At 44.4% G+C, this 25,000-nt stretch overlaps 2 protein-coding genes across 5 annotated transcripts in view; one reads left to right on the forward strand and one right to left on the reverse strand.

The window, feature by feature from the left end:
* tlk1b (tousled-like kinase 1b) overlaps positions 1 to 5,060 on the forward strand; it is an 18,607-nt gene extending 13,547 nt beyond the window's left edge. For all 4 annotated transcript variants that reach the window (XM_030781203.1, XM_030781206.1, XM_030781202.1 and 1 more), the window contains 7 exons: positions 246 to 337; positions 505 to 594; positions 983 to 1,152; positions 1,747 to 1,882; positions 2,264 to 2,375; positions 2,726 to 2,833; positions 4,296 to 5,060. In XM_030781203.1, the coding sequence (XP_030637063.1) occupies positions 246 to 337; positions 505 to 594; positions 983 to 1,152; positions 1,747 to 1,882; positions 2,264 to 2,375; positions 2,726 to 2,833; positions 4,296 to 4,460 (873 nt within the window). In that variant the 3' untranslated portion in view covers positions 4,461 to 5,060. The remainder of the gene's footprint in view (positions 1 to 245; positions 338 to 504; positions 595 to 982; positions 1,153 to 1,746; positions 1,883 to 2,263; positions 2,376 to 2,725; positions 2,834 to 4,295) is intronic.
* Positions 5,061 to 11,651: 6,591 nt separating this feature from the next.
* gorasp2 (golgi reassembly stacking protein 2) lies at positions 11,652 to 19,230 on the reverse strand. Its single transcript, XM_030781884.1, has 10 exons — positions 19,009 to 19,230; positions 18,020 to 18,100; positions 17,189 to 17,392; positions 16,702 to 16,788; positions 16,034 to 16,164; positions 15,580 to 15,712; positions 15,105 to 15,228; positions 14,615 to 14,701; positions 13,048 to 13,179; positions 11,652 to 11,985 (listed from the first exon to the last, which is right to left on the reverse strand). Exons 1-10 carry the CDS (start codon positions 19,069 to 19,071, stop codon positions 11,690 to 11,692), a joined length of 1,338 nt encoding a protein of 445 aa, XP_030637744.1. The 5' UTR covers positions 19,072 to 19,230; the 3' UTR covers positions 11,652 to 11,689.
* Between the last annotated feature and the right edge of the window lie 5,770 nt (positions 19,231 to 25,000).

Consider the following 25,000-nt stretch of genomic DNA (forward strand, 5'->3'; position numbering starts at 1 on the left):
TTACTACGCGTTTTCTAATGTGACGTACACACTTTCTCTCCATCATTCTTTCTCTCTCTCTCTCTCTCGCTCGCTCTCTGTCTCGCTCGCTTTCACGCTCTCTCGCTCTCGCTGTCACTCTCTCTCTTGCTCTCACTCTCTCTCTCTCTTGCGCTCTCTCTCTCTCTCTCTCCGTTTGTGTGTGTGTGTATGTATGTGTGTGTACGTGTGTGTGTGTGTGTGTGTATGTGTGTGTGTGTATTTAGGCCTTTGACCTTATGGAACAACGTTATGCTGCGGTTAAGATTCACCAACTCAACAAGAACTGGAGAGAAGAGAAAAAAGAGAACTACCATAAGTAGGTCTTTCTCCCCCACACTCCCTCTCTCTGTAACCCTGCCCATCTTCCCTGAACCTCTCTCAAGCCTGAGAACAACATCCTTAAAAAAAAAATCTTACCAGAGTTATAATAATGAAACAGCAGTTTTCACATGACTCATCAGGAAGTGACTCTGTGTTTTTCAGACATGCCTGTCGAGAATACAGAATTCACAAGCAGCTGGACCATCCCAGAATAGTCAAACTCTATGACTACTTCTCCCTGGATACGGACACGTGAGTGACGGCTCTGTCGAGGTTGCTGCGGCAACCGCCGAGGACACGTTAGAGCTGCGTTTTTGTCGCTGTCGGGCGGGGCCGCAGAAAGATTGAGATTGTCAAGTTTGTCTCTAAGCTGGTGATTGGACGGGTGTTGAAAGCACACGCCGACTGGTTCTGAATATTCATTTTCACAAGCCTTCACCCACATATGGCTCATTCCATCCAAGTGTCCAATGACATTTTTGGTGCTTCTTGTGATAAAACAGTTAGTTTGTTAGTTTAAATAGCTCTGTGAGTATTTAGAGGTAAAGTTTTGGTGTTTGTTAAGGTTTTGCACAGTGCTGGAGGTCTGTGAGTATTTAGAGGTAATCCTCTGTTGTTTGTGGGTTTTATTATTGTTAAGGTTTTGCACGGTGCTGGAGTTCTGTGAGGGGAACGATCTGGATTTTTACCTGAAGCAGCACAAGCTGATGTCAGAGAAAGAGGCTCGGTCCATCGTCATGCAGATCGTCAATGCACTCAGATACCTCAACGAGATCAAACCGCCAATCATCCACTATGACCTCAAACCAGGTACACACACACACACACACACACACACACACACACACACTAATGACATGAAACAATGCACTCAGATACCTCAACGAGATCAAACCGCCAATCATCCACTATGACCTCAAACCAGGTACACACACACACACACACACACTAATGACATGAAACAATGCACTCAGATACCTCAACGAGACCAACCGCTAATCATCCACTATGACCTCAAACCAGGTACACACACACACACACACTAATGACATGAAACAAGGAACTCGCACATACTCACACACAACATGAAACAGGTACATAAACAACACAAAACAAGGTACACAAATAGACACAAAGCATAACCAGGTGCACACACACACAAGCACAAGCGTCATGAAGACAAGCTACTTGATGTGTCAGACGGTCGCTCATTTCATTGACAAACTTGAGAAAGCTTAAACTGGCAGCGGAACTGGACTCTACTGTTTCTCTCTCTGTCTTGATTTAACATGACCGTAATCCTCCTACTTTAATTTTGCTCACGGTGCAGTTGTATTTGAATGATATTTGAATATGGTCCAGTGCTGGCTCGCTCACTGGCTCCATGTCTGCTGCGATCTGCAGGTAACATCCTGTTGGTGGACGGCACGGCGTGTGGAGAGATTAAGATCACGGATTTCGGCCTGTCCAAAATCATGGACGATGACAACTATGGCGTGGACGGTATGGACCTGACCTCTCAGGGAGCTGGAACCTACTGGTGAGACAAACACGTGTGTGTGTGTGTGTGTGTGTTTCTGTGGGGTGGGGGGTCTGTGTGTGTTTCTGTTGGCGGGGGGGGGTCTATACACAGTTAGAGTTATAATACCTGACTCAGTAACCTTGTGGGATCAGCATCTAACATCTAACTAGTGATTTTTATTTGTCTGTGTGAGAACGACAGAAAGAGAGGGAGAAGAAGTCAGTCATCTGTTCGTTAATCCTTTTAGTTCAAACCAGGGGTTCCCAACCTCTTTCCCAACCAGCTTCAAACCCCCTCAACCCAATTCATTTTCCTCAAGTTCTCCATGCAGATTTTAACAGAGAGAATTTAATTTGATTCATTTTAATTACTTAAAATTTTAATTTTTTTTTTGGCCAGGTATTTACCTCCAGAGTGTTTTGTCGTCGGTAAAGAACCTCCAAAGATTTCAAATAAAGTCGACGTCTGGTCCGTGGGAGTTATTTTCTTCCAGTGTCTATACGGACGAAAGGTAACCACACACACACACACACACACACACATACACGCACACACAGACACACCTGTTTATACTTTTCTTGTACTCAAACATCAGTGAAGGGCTGTTTACTGAAGAAGGATTTTGCAAGGTCACCTCAAGGTCGCTGCGTGCTCGGGTATTAAAAATCACAACGTAGAAGCAGCAAACATGTGACCCCCCCCAGCGTGTTTTCCATGTGACCTCAAGTCCCTGTGACATGTTAACATGAGCGTCGATATTACTGTGGCTTTCTTTAAACTGTGGTTGTTTCACATCAATGTTTCAGTAATGTCGTGGTGGTCGTCTTCTTTTTTTTTTTATCCCCCCTCCCCTCCCTACAGCCGTTTGGCCATAACCAGTCTCAACAAGACATCCTTCAGGAGAATACTATCCTCAAAGCCACTGAGGTCCAGTTTCCAGCCAAACCTGTGGCTAGCAATGAAGCCAAGGTCAGTTCTCAAGACAAACCTTCTGTTCCAATCGTAGCTCCGTTTGTAATGTTAATAAACATCTCTGTGACGTTATCCTACATCTGTTTCTAATGCAAAGACAGGGCTAGACAAAATAACAGAAACATCTGACAGAGGGTGGGGGGGTCGGGGGGACTTTTATTTTAAAATACAAGCACGTCTTAAAAATCAGCACTTCAGTATGAAAGAGCTCTTTCTGGTGGCCTGGGCAGTTGTTGAGTGGCTGTTTGGCTGCATGGTTTAATCATGTTCCAGAGGATGCAGAACTGTTTTAGGACATCAGCTGCACGCTGTGGTACATACACACACACACACACACACACACACACTCTCGAGTTAATCAGACACCACACTAGTTCTGTGAACAGAGTGAAAAGAAAGGACAAACACTCTCCATTCATCACGGTTTGAACACTGATTAGCGAGTTTGGAAGGTGGAGCGCACAGAGTAAATTTCCAGTCTCGTCCTCGCTTTCAAAAAGAAAAAGAAAAAGAAACGAAAAAACCTCGAGGCTCTCTTCTCGGGAAAAGAAAAAAAAACAACAGAAAAACGGATCGGTATCTCGCTAGACGGAGTTCAGAACTTGTATGACGGCATTCCATTAAGGACCGTGGCTGTTTGGAAGACAGTGGGCGACTCTATTCCCTCTGCTGGGTTATGACACGGTTCCATTGTTTGATATTTCCTTTGTTTGTCAACTTCCAAATATATTGTTGAAACATTTATCCGGACGGGTCAGGGCCCTGGAGCTAGTTTGCCATGTTACATTTGGGGGGTGGGGTGGGGAGGGGAGGTGGGAGGGGCAGATGGGGGGGGGGGGCATTGAGGGAGACAGCACAGCCCCCCCCCCCCCCCCGCTTTTCAATCTCCCTCCAGCCTCCAGCAACTCGGGGACTATTGCTTTGCTCCGACATCCACCAGCCGTGGAAGGACAGAGGCCTTAGAGCCAGCTGCCCTCCAGTCAACCCTTCCCTTGGCCTGGGATTCAGACCAGTCACCCCCCTGTTTGTGGTCATGCAGACCCAGAGCCAGAGCCAGAGCCAGACCCAGAGCCAGCCCTGGGTTAGAGCCAGACCCAGACCTGGGTTAGAGCCAGACCCAGACCTGGGTTAGAGCCAGACCCAGACCCAGCCCTGGGTTAGAGCCAGACCCAGACCCAGCCCTGGGTTAGAGCCAGACCCAGACCCAGACCCAGCCCTGGGTTAGAGCCAGACCCAGACCCAGACCCAGCCCTGGGTTAGAGCCAGACCATTCTAACAAACACGTGAATGTGTGACATTTTCATGACTACATGTGTCAGATCAGTGTATGACAGGGAAGGTATAGCATGTATGGGGAATGGCAGAGGTCAAAATTTTCATCTGTTTTTTTTTTTTTTTTACACTTTTTGTTTTTTTTGCTTATTCCCTTTCTCTCTCGTTTGTTTTTTTCTCTCTGTAGGCATTTATCCGGCGCTGTCTTGCCTACAGGAAGGAAGATCGCTACGACGTCCAACAGCTTGGCAGTGATTCCTATTTGCTTCCTCATATGAGACGATCCAATTCGTCAGGAAACCTGCAGGCCATGCCCTCTAGTCCCGCCTCTTCTGGCATCATTTCATACTGATTGGCTGAGTGAACGATTGACGGTTGAAATGGCCATTCCCCTCGCCTCTCCGCTCCTCATGTAGAGGGGGAAGGAGGAAGGGGCCGTGTATAAGTGATAGAATATGCCAGCCCCTCCCCTCTTGACACAGCTGGTCGTCATGGTGACTGAGAGGGTGGCTGAAGTCACTTCCTGCATGAGCTCTGATCTTATTGGACAGTTGAGTGTCAGTGATGGAATGTTTAAAAAAAAAAAATGGACGTTTGTTTTGTGATGAGGTGATTTTTGGAAAACTGTAAAAAGAAACAAAAAAAAATTGTGGGGGGAATTTTTTTTTAAATTCCCCAGAGGTTACAGGTGCTAGAGGGGACATGGCTTTAACAAAAAGAGGGGATACTGACTGATCATACCCTGTGCTACTCCACTACATGGTGTGTGTGTGCGTGAACATGTGTTAACATATAAACCAATGTGTGTTATCTGGTCTGTCCGAAGATTAGATCATGTCAGTGAGACATGCTAGCATAAACATGTGTGTGAGTGAGTGTGTTGTTTGCAAGTGAGTCAATGCATTTGTGTCCTACAGTGGGTGTGTGGATTCACCCAAGTGTGTGTGTGTGTGTGTGTGTGTGTGTATTCAGTCACACTGCGGGAAGCACAGTGTTAACCAAACGTGGACAGTCCAGTAGAGTTGTTGTGTCACACACACAAGGAAACAGCCCCTACAGTAAAACCTGTCTACTCTAATGAACTGTATGTCACCTAAGGGTGGAGCATTAGTTGATCAGGTGTACACAGACTTAGTGCCCCCCCCCCTCTCCTTTCTTTCTTTCTTCTAATCAGCCCTTCAGTTTGAGTTAGTTATCTAACGCGTAGTCATGTTTCGGATGCTTTTATTTTGATGGACGTTTGGTAGCTTGCCCCCCCCCCCCCGTGCCCCCTCCAGCTGTGTGATTTTTCTTAAGGTACAAATTGTACAGTTTTTGTGTAAAAAAAAACCCCAAAAAAACAAAAAACAAAAACAAAACAACAAAAAAAAGAATTTTAATTGCCAGAAAAAGAAAAGAAAAAATCAGAGCATGCTGCAGAGTGTGTGTGTGTGTGTGTGTGTGTGTGTGTGTGTGTGTGTGTGAGTGAGTGAGTGAGTGAGAGAGACATGTCAGGTGTGAGTGTGTGTGTGAGTGAGAGAAACGTGTCAGGTGTGACTGTGTGTGTGTGTGTATGTGTGTGTGTGGCATGTCAGGTCTGACTGTGTGGGTGTGCGTGTGGCGTGTCACGTCTGACTGTGTGTGTGTGTATGGCTGGATGGGTCAGACTTCCCGACTATATTTGTGAGTGACATTTTCAATTGAAGAGACGGAAGGTGGGCCGGAACCCGCCCATAATGATAAATTACTATACACTTGGCCACACCCCCTTCCCGTCACATCGCTTAGCAACCTGCAACAAACAATGTACTTGACCCTTAAAACTGGAGCAAAGGCGTATGCTTTCCCTGAACAAACGTCTCGAGAGAGATAAGCGCGTTTCTGCAGACGGGATTCCTTTAAGAAGAACGTGGTCTGTGTGCTTTTTTTTTTCCCCCCTCTCATCCACTTCTTCCTCTTTTCTCGTCATACCTCTCTCTCGCTCTTGCTCTCTCTCTCTCTCTCTCTCTGTCTGTCTGTCTGTCTGCCCCCCCCCCCTTCAGCCTGTTTCCAACTCAATAAGCTGAACTGTGTCTTCAATGCTGCTGCAATGGTAGGGAATGTAGCCAAAAGAGTCAATAAACATTTGAAAAAGAAAAAAAAAAAACTATTTTAATACATCTGCCGTCACTTGTTTTTTTGTCGTCTTGTCCGTTTTATTATGAAAATGATAAACGTCTGTCCGAATCTGTTCATGTCGTGTGTCTACTCGCAGATATCTCGTTTTTCTCTGTTAACCTTTTCTCGACCACCCAGCGGTCTGGTCTAGAACAGGGGTTCTCGATCCCGCTCCTGGGGGGGGGGGGCCCCTGCTCAACCCACCTGACTGAACTCATCAGTGGCACTTTTGATTGGCTGGGCACTCCTGATTCAATCAAGAGCGTGTTAATCACACTAAATGGGTGTGTTCCGAGCAAGAATGGATAGAAGATATACAGAGCAGGGGTCCCCCAGGAGCAGGGTTGAGAACCACTGGTCTGGAGGATTTTTCAGTAATTTGCTGCTTGTGTCAAAGGTCTCATGATGTTCGAGAAACCTCAGGGTTAAAGCGCAGGGCCCAGAGGCATGTGGATAGCCTCCTCTCAGGTTCAAACCCCTTAACCCTTATAGTCACGCAATGACATTTCAGACCACCACCCCCTTACTGACCGAGCAGTTAAAACACTCCTTTAAGAGAAAACCAGCTCCTGTCCCTCCTTCCTAAGGAACATTCCATTAGTGACTTAAATAAACATTTCAACCTCACCCACATCCAAAAACAGATCAAGTACCTCACACATACCCCATACAAATCGTTTTTTTTTAATTTTTATTTTCCCCTGCTGTAAATTTGAGAACAGTTTTAACTCCTGCAAGTGCAGGCCCCTCACTTTGTTTTGAGGAGTGCTTTGTCACTCTGTTTAGAAAAGATCTGTGACCATGTCAGACATCACAGTCACTCCGAGAATATCATCACAGTCCATGGTAATGTCTTAAGATGTTATGGACAGATCACTACATAGAATAATATCACAGTCCATGGTAATGTCTTAAAATGTTATGGACAGGTCAGTACATAGAATAATATCACAGTTCATGGTAATATCTTAAGGTGTTATGGACAGGTCACTACATAGAATAATATCACAGTTCATGGCAATGTCTTAAGATGTTATGGACAGGTGGGTTTGGATCAGGCTGTCAATCAAAAGGATGCAGTCTCTGTTCTGTGTGGAGGTGCACCGTTAGAGCTCAAACTGGTTTACCAGTTCCAGTCTCGGGTTCCTGGTGCACCAGTGCCTTCACGCTGAGGTGGTTTTTTCGGGTCCGTCGCAGGTGTCCTCTGAGGTGTTTCCCGTCACCTGATGTGACGCTAAGCTCCGACTGGCTGGATTCCGGCGTGGGCTCCGCCCCCATTACGCAGTCGTCGTCTGGAGCAGATTGTCTCGACAGCTGCACGTGGGACGAGCGAGAGCGTCAGCCCCCCCCCCCCCCCCCCCCCCCCCGTCATTTGTGATTAATCAATATCTTCATTCAGATATCGCAAATTAACCACTTGAGCCGACAGCATCTCACAGAAGGAACGAATCAAAACCCATCCTGCGCTCATTTGCATTTAACTAACGCATTCAAGGACGGCTGTGTTTGCTTTTCTTTCTCCGCAAAAAAAAAAATGATAAAAATGAGACAAAAATGTGAAATATATCACGTTAAAGTATGAAGTTTGTGTGCGTGTGTTTATTTAAAACACATGACTCGTGTTTGTGTGGTCAAGGGGCCAGGTTATTTACTGAGTCCTTTATTAATGCCTTTACTAATGGCATGTGCGTGAGAGAGAGAGAGAGAAAGATTTAGTATGAGACTTGGTGGAGAGGGTGTGAAATGTCTTTGCTGAAATATTTGAGAGATCAGCAGTGAGTTGTGGCAGGTAAGAGAACTCTGAGAATGCAAATCATAATTCACCGAGGACAGCACAGTCAGAACTGGAATTTAACATTCTCTAGTGGCGCCCTCTTCTGGGGGAAATATGAAATGACATGTTTATCCTCTTCCATTTAATAATGGAAACAAAGTTGCCTTGACCCCTCCCCTGCCATTTCTACGCATTTGGCTTTTTTCCTGAACTAAAATCACTAATTTTACTGTTCAATGACTCAATTATGACATCACTAAATTAACCGGAGAGGGGTGTAGAACTAGAGTCATTTAAATATCAAATTTATAGAGGTACTCGGCCGGTTCACGCAAGCCACACACCGCAGTGGGCATTATACTATTGGGAGGACACAAAACATTCAGCAACTGAACCTGAGGAAATGCAGTAGGTTTGCAGAAAACATTCTCCTGGTTTGTGTGCTGTAGAGTGTGAGAATGAACCATTTCTCTTGAGATCAGAACCTACCAGTCTCCTTTGGTTCACAAAAGCGCTACTGGGAGGGGGAACCCGTCGGGGGAGAGAGGATGGTGATGCTCTGTACGACGGATTGTTCCGGCAACTACTCTGACCAGAGCAGGACGACGGGGAGACACTGACGTTCTAAAAACGAGATCGACAAAATGTTCAGTGAACACAAACACGGGCGCGCACACACACACACACACACACACACACATCGCCTTAAGTATTATATTGAATACACTCACTCCACATGATAAAGGAGAGACAGTGGGAACCAGTAAGCTTGAACAGTCTTGAGAGTTATTGCCATTCACTTTTAATGAGCAATCAGGATCCTGCAGAACAGGACCCCCCATCTCCGCAATCAACACCCTCTGCATTTCGACTGTCCTGCGTAACCTGAGAATCACATAGGGAAACGTGGGAGAAAAAAAAACACGATTACGTCTTTGAGAGATGTAGGGGAGCAGACATAAACGTGACTACATTTAAATTCCTAGAAGCAAAAATATGTCAAAACAAGGGGACAAAGGCAGCTATCCTAATGTTGAGTAAATGGTTGACAGTGTTCGTTAAATGTTGGAGGGTGTGGGACAATGTTTCTCAGGGCATTGGAGGGGGGGCTTCGAGCTTAATATTACTTTGGTGAGTGTCCCAGATGTTCTCAAGACACATAATACATAAACTGTTCAATTCTGTGTCGCGAGAATTTCTGTTGTTTTTTTCTTTTGATGCGACAACGAAACTTACCGTTGGTTTTCGCGGAGCAATTCCGCTATGCTCGAGCACAGGTGAACTGTTCCTTTACGCGCACCATCCAGAACGAAATGAACAGCTTTTGACGCGATTTCTCTATCTTCTGCCAAACTACCTGCTTGTAGACCAACATCCGAGACAAAGAACAAAAGATAGCTTTCCAGAGATGCAGAGTAACGAGGTATTGTGATATCGTATCAAGTCAGTGCAGGTTAATCAGTTTTAAAACTGTTACAGTTCATCTAACTGTGTAATTGGTTCATTGCTGGGTTCGTAAATGCCATCGCATTATTATCCCCGACTGAAGTCAGCCATCTTTTGCAAAACTGCCTGGTTTATACCCCATTTAGATTGGACAAAATTAACATTAACAAAATTAATATTGGATTGGAGCTTCACTGAGGCCTACTTGTCGCACGAAATCGACAGAGAAATCCGATTGAGTAAAGTAACCAGCGAGAAATATTAAGTTATATTTTGGTTCACTTGCTTTGGCCAATTTGTGAAACGGATTCTCACATCTGGCTAGATTTCCAAAGATATGTTCAAACCACCAAACTTTTCTAGAACCATCATCCTAGATTTGGTAACGTGAGAGAAGGCGCTCTGTTCAGCATGTTATAACCTATCTGGAAAAAAATGAAATTCGAATCTGGCCACATTATTTCAAAAGAAAATACACTTTCAAGGGGCTAAACATATTTCTTTGTCTTTGCACTCTGTACTTACCTGTGCGCCTCGACGGCGACGACACTAAATCCTGATCGGATGATCGCCTCCAGGTGTCCTCACGGCTCATCTTCAGTTTATCCATTTAGTATATGAGGTTTCACACCGGTGAGTAACTAAGCTTTTGCATTTGACGATTTTGTTGCAACTTAAAGATCAGTCGAGAGCGGAGGCTGGTCGGACATGTTCCCGTCGTCTGGCCGAATTTTTTCTTTCGGCGTAATGACTTGAATGAGTATCACTTAACACCTATCGACCAAATCCTCCAGCCTCTCTCTCTCACTCACACACACACACCTTCACAGAATGCCAAGTGGTCAGCGAACCTTAACACCGCGGACGCCACAACTTCTGAGGCTTCTGCTGTGCAGTCAGGTCGTTACAGCCACGCGCTGGCCTACTCTCGTTCAAAATGAATAAAAATGCCAAAACGTATTACATCGCTATTCTTTAAACGGTGATAAACACGTATTTGACATCGAGGGCGTGATAAGAAACCCTTAGCTGCAAACTTTCATCGACCCCTCCCCCCGCCAAAAAAAAAAACACATCTGCCTTACAATAGGCCTACGCGTAGCTTTTTTTAAAAAACTGCCAAATACAATTGTATGAGTTGCAGAATGTAAAATAAGGTAAGAAAGACAGTGGTAGTGTAAAATTCCAAGTAGTTTATTGCTCGCGTGTGTATGAACAGGAGTATTCTGTACACCCGGGCGCGTGCAACAATCTCTGCACTCTGCTTTTTTTTGTTGTTTTGTTTTGTTTTGTTTTGTTGTCTTTTGTTTTTGCCCGCTTCACTGTCCTACTACCATACAGCGCGTGTTTCATTTTCTACCTCCAGACCCGGGGCGCGAGGAGAGGCACCCGCTCACATGGAGCCCAGAGCGACTGTGCATAGAAATAGAGCGACACTGGAAAAAATGGGAAATAATCTAACGAAACGATTCAAATCAATAAAAATGTGGTGCAAAAATGCAAAAAAAAAAACAAAACAAAAAACAAACAAACAAAAAAGGGAAGAAAGAACAAGAAAAAGAAAAAAAAAACATAATCAAAGTACAGGGTACAATCACAACTCAGAATGACCATTAACATGGAACAAAAATTAACAATTGATTGAATTATCATAGGTTGATTTAGCAGAGGGAGAGGGAAGGAGAAAGAGAGAGAGAGAGAGAGAGAAGCACAGGTGTTGTAGAAAAGGAAGGCAGTGCTGTAAGAGCGCAGGGCCGAGCCGGCTGCTAGAACATTCCTCTGAGCTTTTGTATCTCTTTCTTCACTTTAACGGACCGTCCATCCCTCCATCCATCCATCCATCCATCCATCCATCCACCCGTTGGTTCGTTCGTCTGTCCGTCCGTCAGTCTTTCTGTTTCGCTCCCTGTTCTCAGACCTGGGCTGACTCTTCACAGCCCTGGGGGTGTGATCCTTTCAGACTGAATAAATACATGAGTGAGAAAGGGAGAGAGAGAGAGACACGTAACGGTACGTGGTTATAGAGCGAGAGGGAGGGAGGGAGGGAGGGAGGGGGAGAGAGAGCGAGAGGGAGGGAGGGAGGGGGAGAGAGAGAGAGAGAGAGAGAGAGCGAGAGAGAGACAAAGAGAGAGAGTGCCAGCCCGTTTGCCTTCAAAAAAAAAAAAAAAAAAAAAGGGAGAGAGAGAAAAAACGCTCCCCCCCCCCCCCTCATAAACGCCTCCTGGTTACGAAGACTCGGGGGCTGGTTTTTCGGCTTCCGGCGTTTCCTGGGAGACCGTCTCTGTGGCAACGGGTGCTCCCGTGGGCGTGTCTTTGTCAGCAGCGGCAGGAGTGGCGTCCAGGATGAGGGCTGGGGTGAGGTCCGTTGCCGTGGAGACGGGGGGGATGAGGTCCGAGGGGGGCAGGGTGGAGGGTAGAGAGACGCCTGGCATGGTGGGGAGTACGGTTGGCATGGATAAGGGTGCCATGCCTGGGAGGTTTAGAGGAGGGAGGGTGCCCAGAGGTGCCAGGGTGGGCATACCTAAAACGAGAGATAAAGACATGAAAAAAAAAAAATGACTTCATTAAAGTAACTTCATTAAATAGGAGAATATACTAAAATACTTTTAAAGTTGAGCCTCGCGGAACTAGATGGTGAATTCTCAGTTCCTACGAAATGACTTTTTTTTTTACGTAGGGTAGTTGGCATTTTTGAAAATGTGATGGACAGTGTTTGTTTGTTTGTTTGTTTTTTGTAGTAAGAAGGGGACTCAAGACTCCAGGCAAAGGCAAAGGCCCTGAGATTGCTGATTGGTCAATTCCCAATGAAAAGTGCCTACTGTTACCCCCTCTAAAAATGTAACATACCCTGTGAAGCACTGGGTTGAGGGAAACTCCCAGACTGAAAGCCCAGATTCTGTACTACCGTGTATGTGCATATGAAATCTGTGTGTGTGTGTGTGTGTCTGAATGGGAATGTGAGAAAGAGTGTGAGAGTGTGTGTATGTGTGTGTGTGTGTGTGTGTGTGGGAAAGAGTGTAAGTGAGAGAGAAAGGGAAAGAGTGTGTGTCTGTGTGTGAGAGAGAGAGAGCGAGTGTGTGTGTGTGAGAGAGAGAGAGAGCGAGTGTGTGTGTGTGTGTGTGTGAGAGAGAGAGAGCGAGTGTGTGTGTGTACATGTGTGTGAGTGTGAATTTGTGAGAAAGGGAGAGAGAGAGAGAGAGTGTGTGTGTGAATGTGACAGAGAAAGTGAGAGTGCATGTGGGTGTGAGTGAGTGAGAGAGAGTGTAAGTGAGAGAGAGAGAGAGTGTGTGTGTGCATGTGTACATGTTTGTGTGCATGTGTGAGAGAGAGAGAGAGTGAGTGTGTGAGTGTGAGAGAGAGTGTGTGTATGTGTATGTGTACATGTGTGTGTGAGAGAGAGAGAGAGTGTGTGTGTGTGTGTGTGTGTGTGTGCGTGTGTGAGAGAGAGAGAGAGAGAGAGAGAGAGTGAGTGCGTGTGTGTGAGTGTGAGAGAGAGTGTGTGTGTGTGAGAGAGAGAGAGAGAGAGAGAGAGAGAGAGAGAGAGAGTGAGTGTGAGTGTGTGTGTGTGTGTGTGTGTGTGTACCTGTGGTCGAGGGGGGTAGCCCACTGATCCCGGGTAGCGACACTGCGCTCAGGTCCGGTAAGGGAATGTTAAGGTTGGGGAGGTTTGGCAGGTTGGGGAGCGGTGGAAGACCTGCCGGTAACGGCATCAAACCTACAAACAGAACAAAACCGAAAACATAACACATTACACACTAACAAGAAACGGACAGGGCCAAAAACCCACTGTGGATGGGCACAAACAATCCACTAAACCAAGTGCACCCAAAACTGTTCAACTTGAGTTTTCTTCATTTCCTGGTCCCTTTTTTTTATTCTATCGCTCCTGCAGCACACACCTGGGCCATTACCCAGCATGCACAGTAACATGGGTGTGGGTGTGTGTGTAAATATTTGGAGCAAACTCCTGAGTGTCAAGTTCAGTGTATGCTCTAGGTTCTTCGTGTGGCACCTCTAGCTACTTTTATTAACTGTATTCCAACAACGACTGGACATGGTTACAACTGCCTCTGCTAAAGCTTTTCCTCATGCATCTACACTGTGAGCATGCCTCTTTCTTTGTTTACGTGCATTAGATTTTTTAAAACTAGAATATTTCTGTTAATCAAGCTGATCGACCCAAGAAATCATATATCTCTGCACAAATCAAAACTCTTCAGAACTGAGTGACAGGAGTCTGGCCTGTGTTGTTTCTCTAATGTGTCTGTGTGTGTGTGCGTGCGTGTGTCTGTGTGTGTGCGGGTGTGTGTGTCTCTGTGCGTGTGGGTGTCTGTGTGTGTGTGTGTGCGTGTCTGTGCGTGTGTGTGTGTGCGTGTCTGTGCGTGTGTGTGTGTGTGTATGTGTGGGTGTGTGTCAGTGTGCGTGTGTCTGTGTGTGTGTGCATGTGTGTGTGTGTGTGTGTGTGTGTGTGTGTGAGTGTGAGATGTCTGTGTGTGTGTGTGTGTGTGTGTCTCTGTGTGTGAGATGTCTGTGTGTGTCTGTGTGAGTGTGAGATGTCTGTGTGTGTGTGTGTGTGTGAGATGTCTGTGTGTGGGTGTCTGTGTGTGTGTGTGTCTCTGTGTGTGAGATGTCTGTGTGTGTGTGAGTGTGTGTGAGATGTCTGTGTGTGTGTGTGTGTCTGTGTGTGTGTGTGTCTGTGTGTGTGTGTGTGTCTGTGTGTGTGTGTGTGTCTGTGTGTGTGTGTGTGTCTGTGTGTGTGTGTGTGTCTGTGTGTGTGTGTGTGTCTCTGTGTGTGTGTGTGTCTCTGTGTGTGAGATGTCTGTGTGTGTGTGTGTGCGTGAGATGTCTGTGTGTGTGTGCGTGTGTGTGCGTGAGATGTCTGTGTGTGTGTGCGTGAGATGTCTGTGTGTGTGTGTCTCTACGTGTCTGTGTGTGTGTGAGATGTCTGTGTGTGTGTGTGTGTGTCTGTGTGTGTGTGTCTCTGTGTGTGTGTGAGATGTCTGTGTGTGTGTGTGTGTGTGCGTGTGTGTGCGTGAGATGTCTGTGTGTGTGTGTGTGTGTGTGTGTGTGTGTGTGTCTGTGTGTGTGTGTGTCTCTGTGTGTGTGTGTGTGTATGATGTCTGTAAGTGCTGATGTGTGTTGTGACTAACCCGGTAGCGTGGTGGCGGGATTGACAGCGGGTAATGAACTCAGAGATGGCGTCACCTGAGTAGGCAACAGTGGGACTGTGGGCATACCTGGTACACACACACACACACACACACACACACACACACGTTACACTAATGCAGTAACAGGCCTGAGACACGTCTGCAGTTACAGTATCTGACACTCAACAGTAAGTTGTGTTTGGACAGGAATTATTCTCACCTTGAACATTTCCAAGGTGCCAGAGACATAGTCTTAAGAATAAAACGTCATCAAAATTTGTAGCTATTGGCTAATACATAAAAAGGCTATGATTCACACAGTTAAAACAGTCATAAAGTGTTTACATCTGATGCAACAGGAAAATTAAACAGATAAACTCTCCAAAAATAACAGTGCAATAAAACTTCACCATCTACCGAATCTCGAGTAAGGACTCGTAGCTGAGGGACTTCATGCATCCGTATTGGCTTCAGACAAAAAGATGCTTACCTGTGTTGAGCTCACTGGGAATGGTGGGCGGGGCTGAGGTGAGTGACAGGCTTGTCAGCCCTTCCTCAAGCCCCGTAGGAGCAGGGGGTGTAACAGGGGGTGGGGTAACAGCTGAGAGCTGAACCTGGAGAATGCAAGAGAGAAAAAGAGAGAAGAGAGAGAGAGGGAAAGAGAAGAGAGAGAGAGAAAGAGAAAAAACAGAGATAGAGGAGATTAATGTCAAAGATGAAAGGGTCTAAAGAACACTATGGACGTCATTAATAATACTAATTAAAACCCTCCCATACTGTCACACATGCCTGCGCTGGCTCCCAAACACACACACACACACACACACACACACACACACACACACACACACACACACACACACACACACACAGTAAGTTAGGCCCTTCCAGGAAAGCAAAGATTCCTTTACATTCGCATATCTGTGAGCAATCCAGACCACCAGGAAACAAACACACACACACACCTCAGTGAAGCCATCCTTCAGTGGGCTGACTGGTTCGCTTGGAGGATGTCCAGGGAAACTTATCTTCTTTCCCTCTTCGAAAGGTCGTGTGGGGATTCTGTGCAGGTAACCATAACCAATGCCACAACCAAGACTGCACCACAGGAGAGGAGAGAACAGCGTTAGACACACACACACACAAACACGCACACACACACGCAGAGGAAGAGAGAGAGAGAGCGCCAAGGGCGCGTTACACACAAACAGCCAGGTGAAATAACACAGAGAGACACGCACACACATAGCCTGGAGAAAGGTTCTCTCTCACTCACTCACACACACACACACACACACACACACACAACAGATTTAAAAGCAAATAAACAGCTTTCAACAGTCCTGCATATATATCCGCCAACAACAGAGCACAGACACAGATAATGTTACAATGTTACACACACACACACACACACACCTGCCCTCGCCTCCCCAGGCGCTGTTGGGGGTGATGACAACCTCTCTGCAGTTGTCTGTGTCAGTGTTGTACACATAGAGCTTCAACCCTTTCCCTTCGTGAGTTTCTATCAGCGAAAACAAGTCCTCAGACTGTGGACAAACACACACACACACCGTTTTCAGAAAAAGGACCACACACGGCAGAGAATGCCTTGCTAAAGTGGGTTGATTTGTAAACATCACACTCAAAGGGTTTAGACCTAATCTTTTTTTTTTTTTAAGAGCTGGAGAAAACATCTAAGACAGGACAGGATGCTAGTGTGCTGACAATAGTGTGGTCTGGCTTTTCTAAAAATGCGCACAAAGTATTTGGCTGACGCAGCTGTTAAAGTGAGGCTGCAAAACAAAATCAAACAAACAAACAAATAGGGGAAAAAAAAAAAATAAACACAGGCACCAATATGTGGTGAAACTGAGTTGGAGAGAAGACCATTGAAACAGTAGAGGTTAGGACATTGTCATTCACTGGGTCATTTGTTTACCATGAATTCAATTCCTAGGTTTTCTCTGGGCTCTTTGTTTTGGTTTTTCTTTTAATGTGAAATAGCTCAGGACTGACACTGAAGGAGAGAGAGAGAGAGAGAGAGAGAGAGGGGGGGGGGGGGCAGAGGAAGAACAAATTGATACCTCATTCATTACTGTGTCTGCTCCAATGATGTAGTCTGTGTGTGGCCTTAAACCAGCCAGTGCTGCCGGAGAATTAGGTTCCACTTCCTGAGGGACAGACAGAAGAGAAGAGAGGAGAAGAGAAGAGAAGAGAAGAGAAGAGAGGAGAGGAGAGGAGAAGAGAAGAGAAGAGAAGAGAAGAGAAGAGAAGAGAAGAGAAGAGAGGAGAAGAAAGGAGAAGAGAAGAGAAGAGAAGAGAAGAGAAGAGAAGAGAAGAGGAAGAAGAGGAATGACTGTTAGACAGGGCTGGTCTACAGAATGACTTTAAATGCCCTGACAGACTGGTCTGCTCAGTTTTTTTTTTTTCTCTCTTTTCATTTCATTCAATCTGTGACCAACGCCTTCCTTCCTTCAGCAACCCACCCAATAACAACAATCACAGTGATTCGCTGTTAGCCCTTCCCTGGGCTGATAAAGGCCATTCCCTATTGGCTGTCCAGTCACTCACCAGCACGTGCCAGACGTTTTCATTGGCTCCCTCGAAGCTGCAGAAGCGGATGCTGACACCGAGAAGCCCCTGGCCGCCCCACATGTTGCTAGGGGTTACGGTGGTTTCCCGTAGTTCCAGCGTTTTGCTGCTGTAGACGAGCATCTTGACAGGCTTCTCCACGTTTGCTTTCAGCAGGTCCTTCAGGGTGTCGTTATCCTTGTTCTACACAGTCGTGACACCACACCCATCGTATGAAAAACGTGTTGTGTTATTCATAATGAAAGTGAGGGGAACCAGAAGTTGTATCTTCATGTTCACTTATCTGCATCTTCTCTTTGACTTGCATCATACTACTGTCAAAACTAACAGCTTCAGAGTACTGTCTGGTGCAATCAAACACTCTGTGTGTTGACTGTGTGTGTGTGTGTGTGTGTGCGAGTGCGTGTGTTGACTGTGTGTGTGTGTGTGTGTGCACTAACAGGGCACCTATTACTAGAGTGTTGCCTGACCTGTCTGTTTGCATACTGTCCATCTTTTTTTGTCCAAATTAGCATTCTCGCTCCGTCTCACTCCCTCTCTCTCTCTCATCTGTAAATTACCTTCCCCCAATCCTTCAGTCTCTGCCCCATGTCACATCAACTCAGTCTCTTTCTACATCAGAATACGCTTTCTTTCTCTTCCTTTTTCTCTTTAACCTCATAGCCTCTTCTCTTTCAAGGAGATGATGGAGTCAGCTAATGGCTTTGCAGATGGAGAGAGTTGAGAGCCACTATGTTTCGTGTTGTAGTCATGATGACTGACCGAAGCAGCAAGAGCATTGGATTAAAACAAACAAACAAACAAACATACCAGTCTGGTGTTATTGATGGACACGATGAAGTCAAAGAAAGGCTCCAAGCCAGCTCTGTGTCCTGGAGAGTTCTCCTGAACCTACAGCAGGGAAAGAGAAACCTTTAACCAGACTAGAACAACGTCTCACACAGAAATATATCGAAGAACGAGACCTTAACGTAACGTCTGATGACATGAAAGGGATCATTCTACAGACGTTAGCGTGCTGCCTTTCATTTAGGGCGTGCGCTGCGTCATGTAAAAACAAACGATCTTTAGAACGGTGATGTATGACCTGCAATAAGCTAATCATTGCATCGCTGTTTGCATTACCAGTGTCAATGCACGTTGGTCGGTTTGCAAAATCTTTTCTCTTTTACCCCGGGTGCCCGTAAAAGTTGAAAGAGGCAGCTAGTTAGCTAGATCACTACTTAATGACAAAGCAAGAGATCAGTGTCTTCTGCTTTAAAGAACATTGTCTTATGTTTGGAGTACTTTTCAAATTTTGCACCTCTAAATCAATAGCAAATGTAAGCTTGTTAAACATGCTAGCTAGCTTGCTCATATATTTGGAATTCTGGTGATGTGCTCAGAGAGCATCAGATCAAACTGAGAACATCAGTCATAATCCGAAGCCGATGTTTCTTAATGATCTGGACACAGACTGACCGGTCAGCCCTGTTGTCAGCTAGCCGGCCAGCTTCGCGTCCTTCCGACCAGAGCATGCTAGTAATTCAGTGTTAATGCGTGCGTCGTATCTAAGAAGCTGTACTGGTGCAGACGGCCCGGCTGTAGAGCACAACACTTGACACGGCTACATAATTAGCGTGCTACAACCACGACTATCACTGATTCTCACCACCGTTAGCATGTTAGCTCTACATCAAGGCCGCGCCTGAATCCGCGGCTTCGACTGATGTCACAGCCGCCGTTAAATGCTTCGGTGCGCTCACCGAGCGTAGCCAAACTGGCGGTTACAATCAATGAACAGACATACAAATACATACTCTGAGAACATGATAACCCTCCGATCCTCCTCCCGGAATCTCTACACTTTGCGATCCCCCCATTGCTCCCGTTTGTGAAACCGGTGAGGATTTTTAGGTGGTTTTTTCCCCCAACTACGGAGGGCAGGTTCCGCTACGACACGTCGGCCAAGCTCTTTTTCGTGGGACGCGAACACTTGTGCTTGTTACGTGGCAATCCAGGAAGAGAGACTTGTGGGAAGGCATATGTGGCATGCAGGTACACTGGGCTCCCAGCAACATCACCCCGGCACCTGTCACAATAAATTTAGATCATAGAGTTAAGAAAATGGAAGGAAGGAGGGAAAATTATATTTGATACATACTTTGTAGACTAAACGGACAACGTATTACTTTATGACAGCGCGTTTAATGTACAACAGTCATCAAATAACGGGAAATTTGGTGTTTAAAAGTTTATTAATACGCCGTGGTAAGAGAAATACAGTTATTTTCCAAAAAGAAATCGCAATGGCATACATGACAAAATGCATTTCACTCAGACATTAGCAGACCTTCCTGCAACCACAGTAAGTGGCCAGTAACTGCCAGATTCTATTCAGTAGCTTCCTCTGGTGGTGAACATGGTATGAAACGTTATATGTCTGAAAGAAATGCTATGTGCAATAAACGTAGGCTATACAGTTGGTAGAATAGTGTGTCAAAATAAAAGAACGAATGAATCAAAATATTATATTGTCAGAGGCACATGAAAAGATATTTTCATAAACATGTCAAGTCCTTGTTACCTTTGGATTTATCACAAGGGTGTCAGAACACAGACGGCTTAAAAGACTTCATACATGAATTTCATAGTGTATAGCAGTCGACACTGAGAATGTTCTCAATCACATTTAAATCACGTTCGAAATCACATCTACTGGATATAATAACACATCCATATTTGGTGGAAACCTATTGAGAGTGTGCTAAATTCCGTTACACGGACTAACATTTCCAAATTGCATTCTAGAGAAACCTAGCACACTATTGTCATGGAGACAGAGTCCCATCATCAGCAAATGACTACATACATAACCATTTGCAGAGAGAGAGAGAGAGAGAGAGAGAGAGAGAGAGAGAGAGAGAGAGAGAGAGATTGTTGGCTTGGCTATCATTCTCCGCACAGCCGTGGGGCTGTTTTTTTGTGAACGGACGTTAAACGGTGGGTGTGCCAAACGCAGTTGCCTTTAAAATGTGCCCTACAGAGACATTAATATCCGTGGATGACCATTAGGGTCGCTCCATTAGAGGTAACAGTCATTTCACAGTCGGGGTATCCAGCGCCGCGGCGCAATCTATTCAGGGCCTCGTAAAACCTGACTGTGCCTAGACCTGATTAACTCCATTTTATTTCTGCTAATCTCAAAATCGTCTGATTGGACAAATGTTTTTGTACTGGTGTGTGGGACATATACAAGGAGGAGGGGGTGGGAGGGTAAAAATGGGCCAAAAAAATAGACATTCTATTGGAGAAAACCACCTCAAGGCAGTTCCATCGCCCTTTTGCAACTCCAAACAGCTGTGGTAACCTGCTGCACTTAACAAACAGCACTTCTGCTTTAGTTCAGAATAAACAGCCCTCTCCTACTGTAGGATCCAACTGTGCCTTCTGTCTGTTTCTACCCACACACATCCACCCACCAGGAGGGGGAGAGAGAGACAGAGAGAGGGAGATTTAAGTCACATTTATATTATATTGAATACAGTTTTCATACAGGATGTTCAACTTATGATAACTGAGTGTTTCACGTGGTAGGCTGTCTGCACACAGTGTTACAGATGTATTCAGAGACGAAAATGTAGTTAATGTCGCTACGGATGAACACACACACATACACACCTATATACATACACACAGGAAGAGAGAGAGAGTGAGAGCATGCTACACAAAGCACAAGGAATTTTAAAATTACGCAGAGCAGTACCTGTGAAAACCTCTCTCCTGCTTTTCTAAAGGGTAACACCAGAATCAGAATGACCATGTCAAAAATGAAGTTCATTTTCCTTTAATGTCAAGCAAGAACTTCCAAAGCTCACAACAGCCAGTAAGAGTTATGAAAATAGAGCACACTTAATGAGGTATATATATCCTCTGTTCTTATGTCATTATGTAATTATCTTCATAATTATTTTACAAACTAGGCCAAAGGCTTTCATTGATGTAAGCATTGATCACCTCATGTTCCAGGACTATGGATCTGTTTTAGGACATGGTTTACCCCCAGGTTGACCTTCTGCAGATGCAACTGTGCTAGGTACAGAACATGCACACGCACAGGCACACAGACAAACACACACGCACACACGGGCAGGCATGCACACATACGCTTGCATGCAAACACACACACACACACACACACACACACACAGACTCATGCACAGCAATTACACACACACACATACATAACAAGCACTTGTCCACACCATTAAAATTCAACATCTCTAAAATAACAATGACTGTCATTAGTATAACTGAATGTGTGCGTACACACACACACACACACACACACACACGTACACACGCACACACACACACTCATACAAACACAGAAGTGGTAATTTAGTGTTCAGAAAGAGGAATGTGAGTGCTGTAATCAGCATAGGTAATAGGGGCAAGGCAGTCATTTACATACTCTCATGATGTGTGTGTGTGTGTGTGTGTGTGTGTGTGTGTGTGCGCGTGCATGTGTGTGTGTGTGTGTATGTATGTGTGTGTGTGTGCGTGCTGATGACAGTCATTGTTGTTTTAGAGATGTTGAATTTTATACTCTAATGGTGTGGACAAGTGCTTGTTATGTAATTTCAAAGCCAGAGGGATAAAATGATGTGTGTGTTTTCATTACTAATCTTACACACATGTCATGTGTGTTAAATGCCTTTGTGCATTAGTGTGTGTGCATGCATAATTGTGTGTTCATGTGATTGTGTGTCTGTGTGTGTGTTTACTTCCCTGAGTAGGGGTGCATGTGTGTGTGTGTGTGTGTGTGCGTGTCTGTATCTATGTGTTTGTTCTTGTATTGGGATGAGTGTGTGTGTGTGTCTATGTGAAGTTCTTTCTCCTCCAATCTCATAACCTTCTATTATTAGCCTGGGCTGGGAGCACCTGCTTCCTAATTAGTCCAGTAATTAGGTTTCACAATGACTTGAGTCAGGCACAATCATCTCTGAGTGTCAAACGTCTTCCTCTGTCTGTTCTGTCTTCTCTTTCAGTGTGACATCACACTAACCTTCAGCTCTGACACACACACAGAATCTCACACACACACTCACACGCACACGCACACACACACACTCACACTCACACACACTCTGACACACACACTCACACACACACACACTCACACTCACACACACACACACTCAGACACACACACACAGACACACACACACACTCACACACACAAACACTCAGACACACACACACACGCACACACACACACATATGCACAGCACAGGACACCTGCAGAGGGAGTCATAGCATTACTCAAACATGCAACGTATACTTCCAGCTCTCTCTCTCTCTCTTTTTCTGTCTCTCTCTCTTCTTCATCCACCTCTTCCCTTCACCACCCCTCCATCCTTCAGCAGACTCTCTCACACACTCACACACGTACACACACACACACACACACACACACTCACACACACACACACACACACTTACACACATGCTGGTAAGCACAATAGCATGAGATTCTCTCAGCTGTGCGGAGCCCAGGACATTTTGCTGCATGATTAGTCTGCTGAATGGGGGGTTAATGACCAGCGAGATTTGGGAACATTGAGAATCAGTCAGTCAGGGCTCAGGAGAATTTCACTCCCTTCTTTATGAATACCTTTGATTTGTATTCGGTCCAGACTCAATAGTGCCGTAAAGAGTGTATTTCAATGGTGCACTTTTGAGTACACTTGTGGGGGAAGTGGCAGAGAAACTAGAATCTAGAAATGAAGAGCTGCATGTTAAATCGCAAGCAATTCAAACCGAACTGTTCAAATTTATTCTTGGTCGTGTACAGGCAGCAGAAAATGGATTTGTCTTCCATATACTACCCAATTCTCCATCTATATATTGATCATTTTCACAGTGACCTGATTAAAATGGTCTTTGTCTAATTCCAAATTGAGCAAAATGAATCGAAATGTAAAGTAATGGAGTTTTTGTGTTTGGTTTCTCATTTTTCTAGAATGTATCTAGAATGTCTCTAGAATACCAAAATGTCCCAAATGGTGTGTCTGCATGAGATAAACCAGCTCTGTAAAACAAACAAACAAACAAACAGACAAACAGACAAACAAACAAACAAGCAAAAACCATAGGCCTACAAAACCAAATTCTTTAATAGTTTAATAGAGGTTTTTATTTTGAGCTCTACATATGACAGTAACAGTTTCACATGGCATTAGTTTCATATTAAAGTGCTTGCCCCTCCCAGAGAGAGAAACGTCCCCCGAACCTCACATTCCACACTTATCTGATCAACAACACAGAGTATATATATATATATATATATTTATATATTTTTTTCTTCGCTTTGTTCTGTGGTTAATTGCTCAGGTCCGTAAAGTATCAACTCACGACGTACGTTTGTTTTAAACGGGCGGGACAACACACAAGAAAGACGCTGTGCAAAACCAAATGAAGAAGACAAAAAAACTGACCTTGGTTTTAAGGTTCAGGTCGTACATTACAGTCTCCCTTACCTGACGTATTTTTTTTCTTTTTTTTTTAAATATATAAATAACCAATAAAACATCTAGAATAGTTGTCGTTTTTTTTAAACACAATCTGTCGACCTCCTGAGTAGTGCAGACCTATCTTCTCCTCCTGCTTTTTTGTGCTTTTTCTCTTTTCTCTTCTTTTCTTTTCTTTTCTTTCTTTTTTTTGTAACATTGTTAAAACAGCAGAGACCTGCTGCCCCTGTCCCTGCCAAAAAAAACCCCTACCAAATAATCGAGTAGCTGATAATATCTAACAAGTCTAAAATAGATTGATGTGATTGCTTTAAGGACATTCAGTTAGATACTCAAGACAACATTGTCACAGATACACGACACATATTGATTGCACTGAGATTAAAGGGCCTAAAAAAACACACTGTAAATGTCTTATGCAAATAGTTATAATTATATATATGTATAAATGTGTGTGTGTGTGTGTGTGTGTGTGTGTATTCGTATGTGTGATCAGTCACTATACTCTATGTATTGATTCTTTTATCGAAGGCTGTAAAGTAAGGTGTGTGTCACGCTCTTTGGCTCACAGATACACATTGGGACCATTAAACATCGTTTTAAAACTCGTCTGTGTAAATATTACCAACCCCCCAATAAAATATAAATACAGTTACATTACAAATGGAAGAAAAAATACTAGACACTCGAACACAGTTTATGTTACAGTATAAATAAAGTTTTTTGTGTCTGCATATATATAATACTGTGTTTTTATTATACTTTATATATATATATATATATATATATATATATATAGTATTTAAACATCTTTAAAACTGGAAATGTTACTATATATGTTTTGTTCACCTCACAAAGGCGCTGATATATATATATATCTATATATATCTACATATGTGTCTATATAATACTTTACATGAAGATAAGCTACACAAAGGTAAGCTCTAGAAACACTGGAATAGAGTTACGAATCTTAGTACAACCACTGCTTAAAACACAGACCCCACAAGTACACATGAAGGGCACTAAGACTTCCATAAAAGGGTGGTGCGTCTTATCTATCATATTTACAACATTAAGCACCATTTTGTCACATAAACCAATTATCATCATCGTCATCATCATCGTTATTATTATTATTATTATTATTGTTCTTATCATTATTATTATTACACGGACGGTAATATATGGTGTTGTTATCTGAGTTTTCTACTAAGTTAAAACACATGATAGTATATACTTAGGGGGTGAGGGGCGGAGCAGAGGAGGGACTAGGTGG

Source organism: Chanos chanos, chromosome 8 (assembly GCF_902362185.1).
Source record: "Chanos chanos chromosome 8, fChaCha1.1, whole genome shotgun sequence".
In the NCBI taxonomy this organism is placed as follows: Eukaryota; Metazoa; Chordata; class Actinopteri; order Gonorynchiformes; family Chanidae; genus Chanos; species Chanos chanos.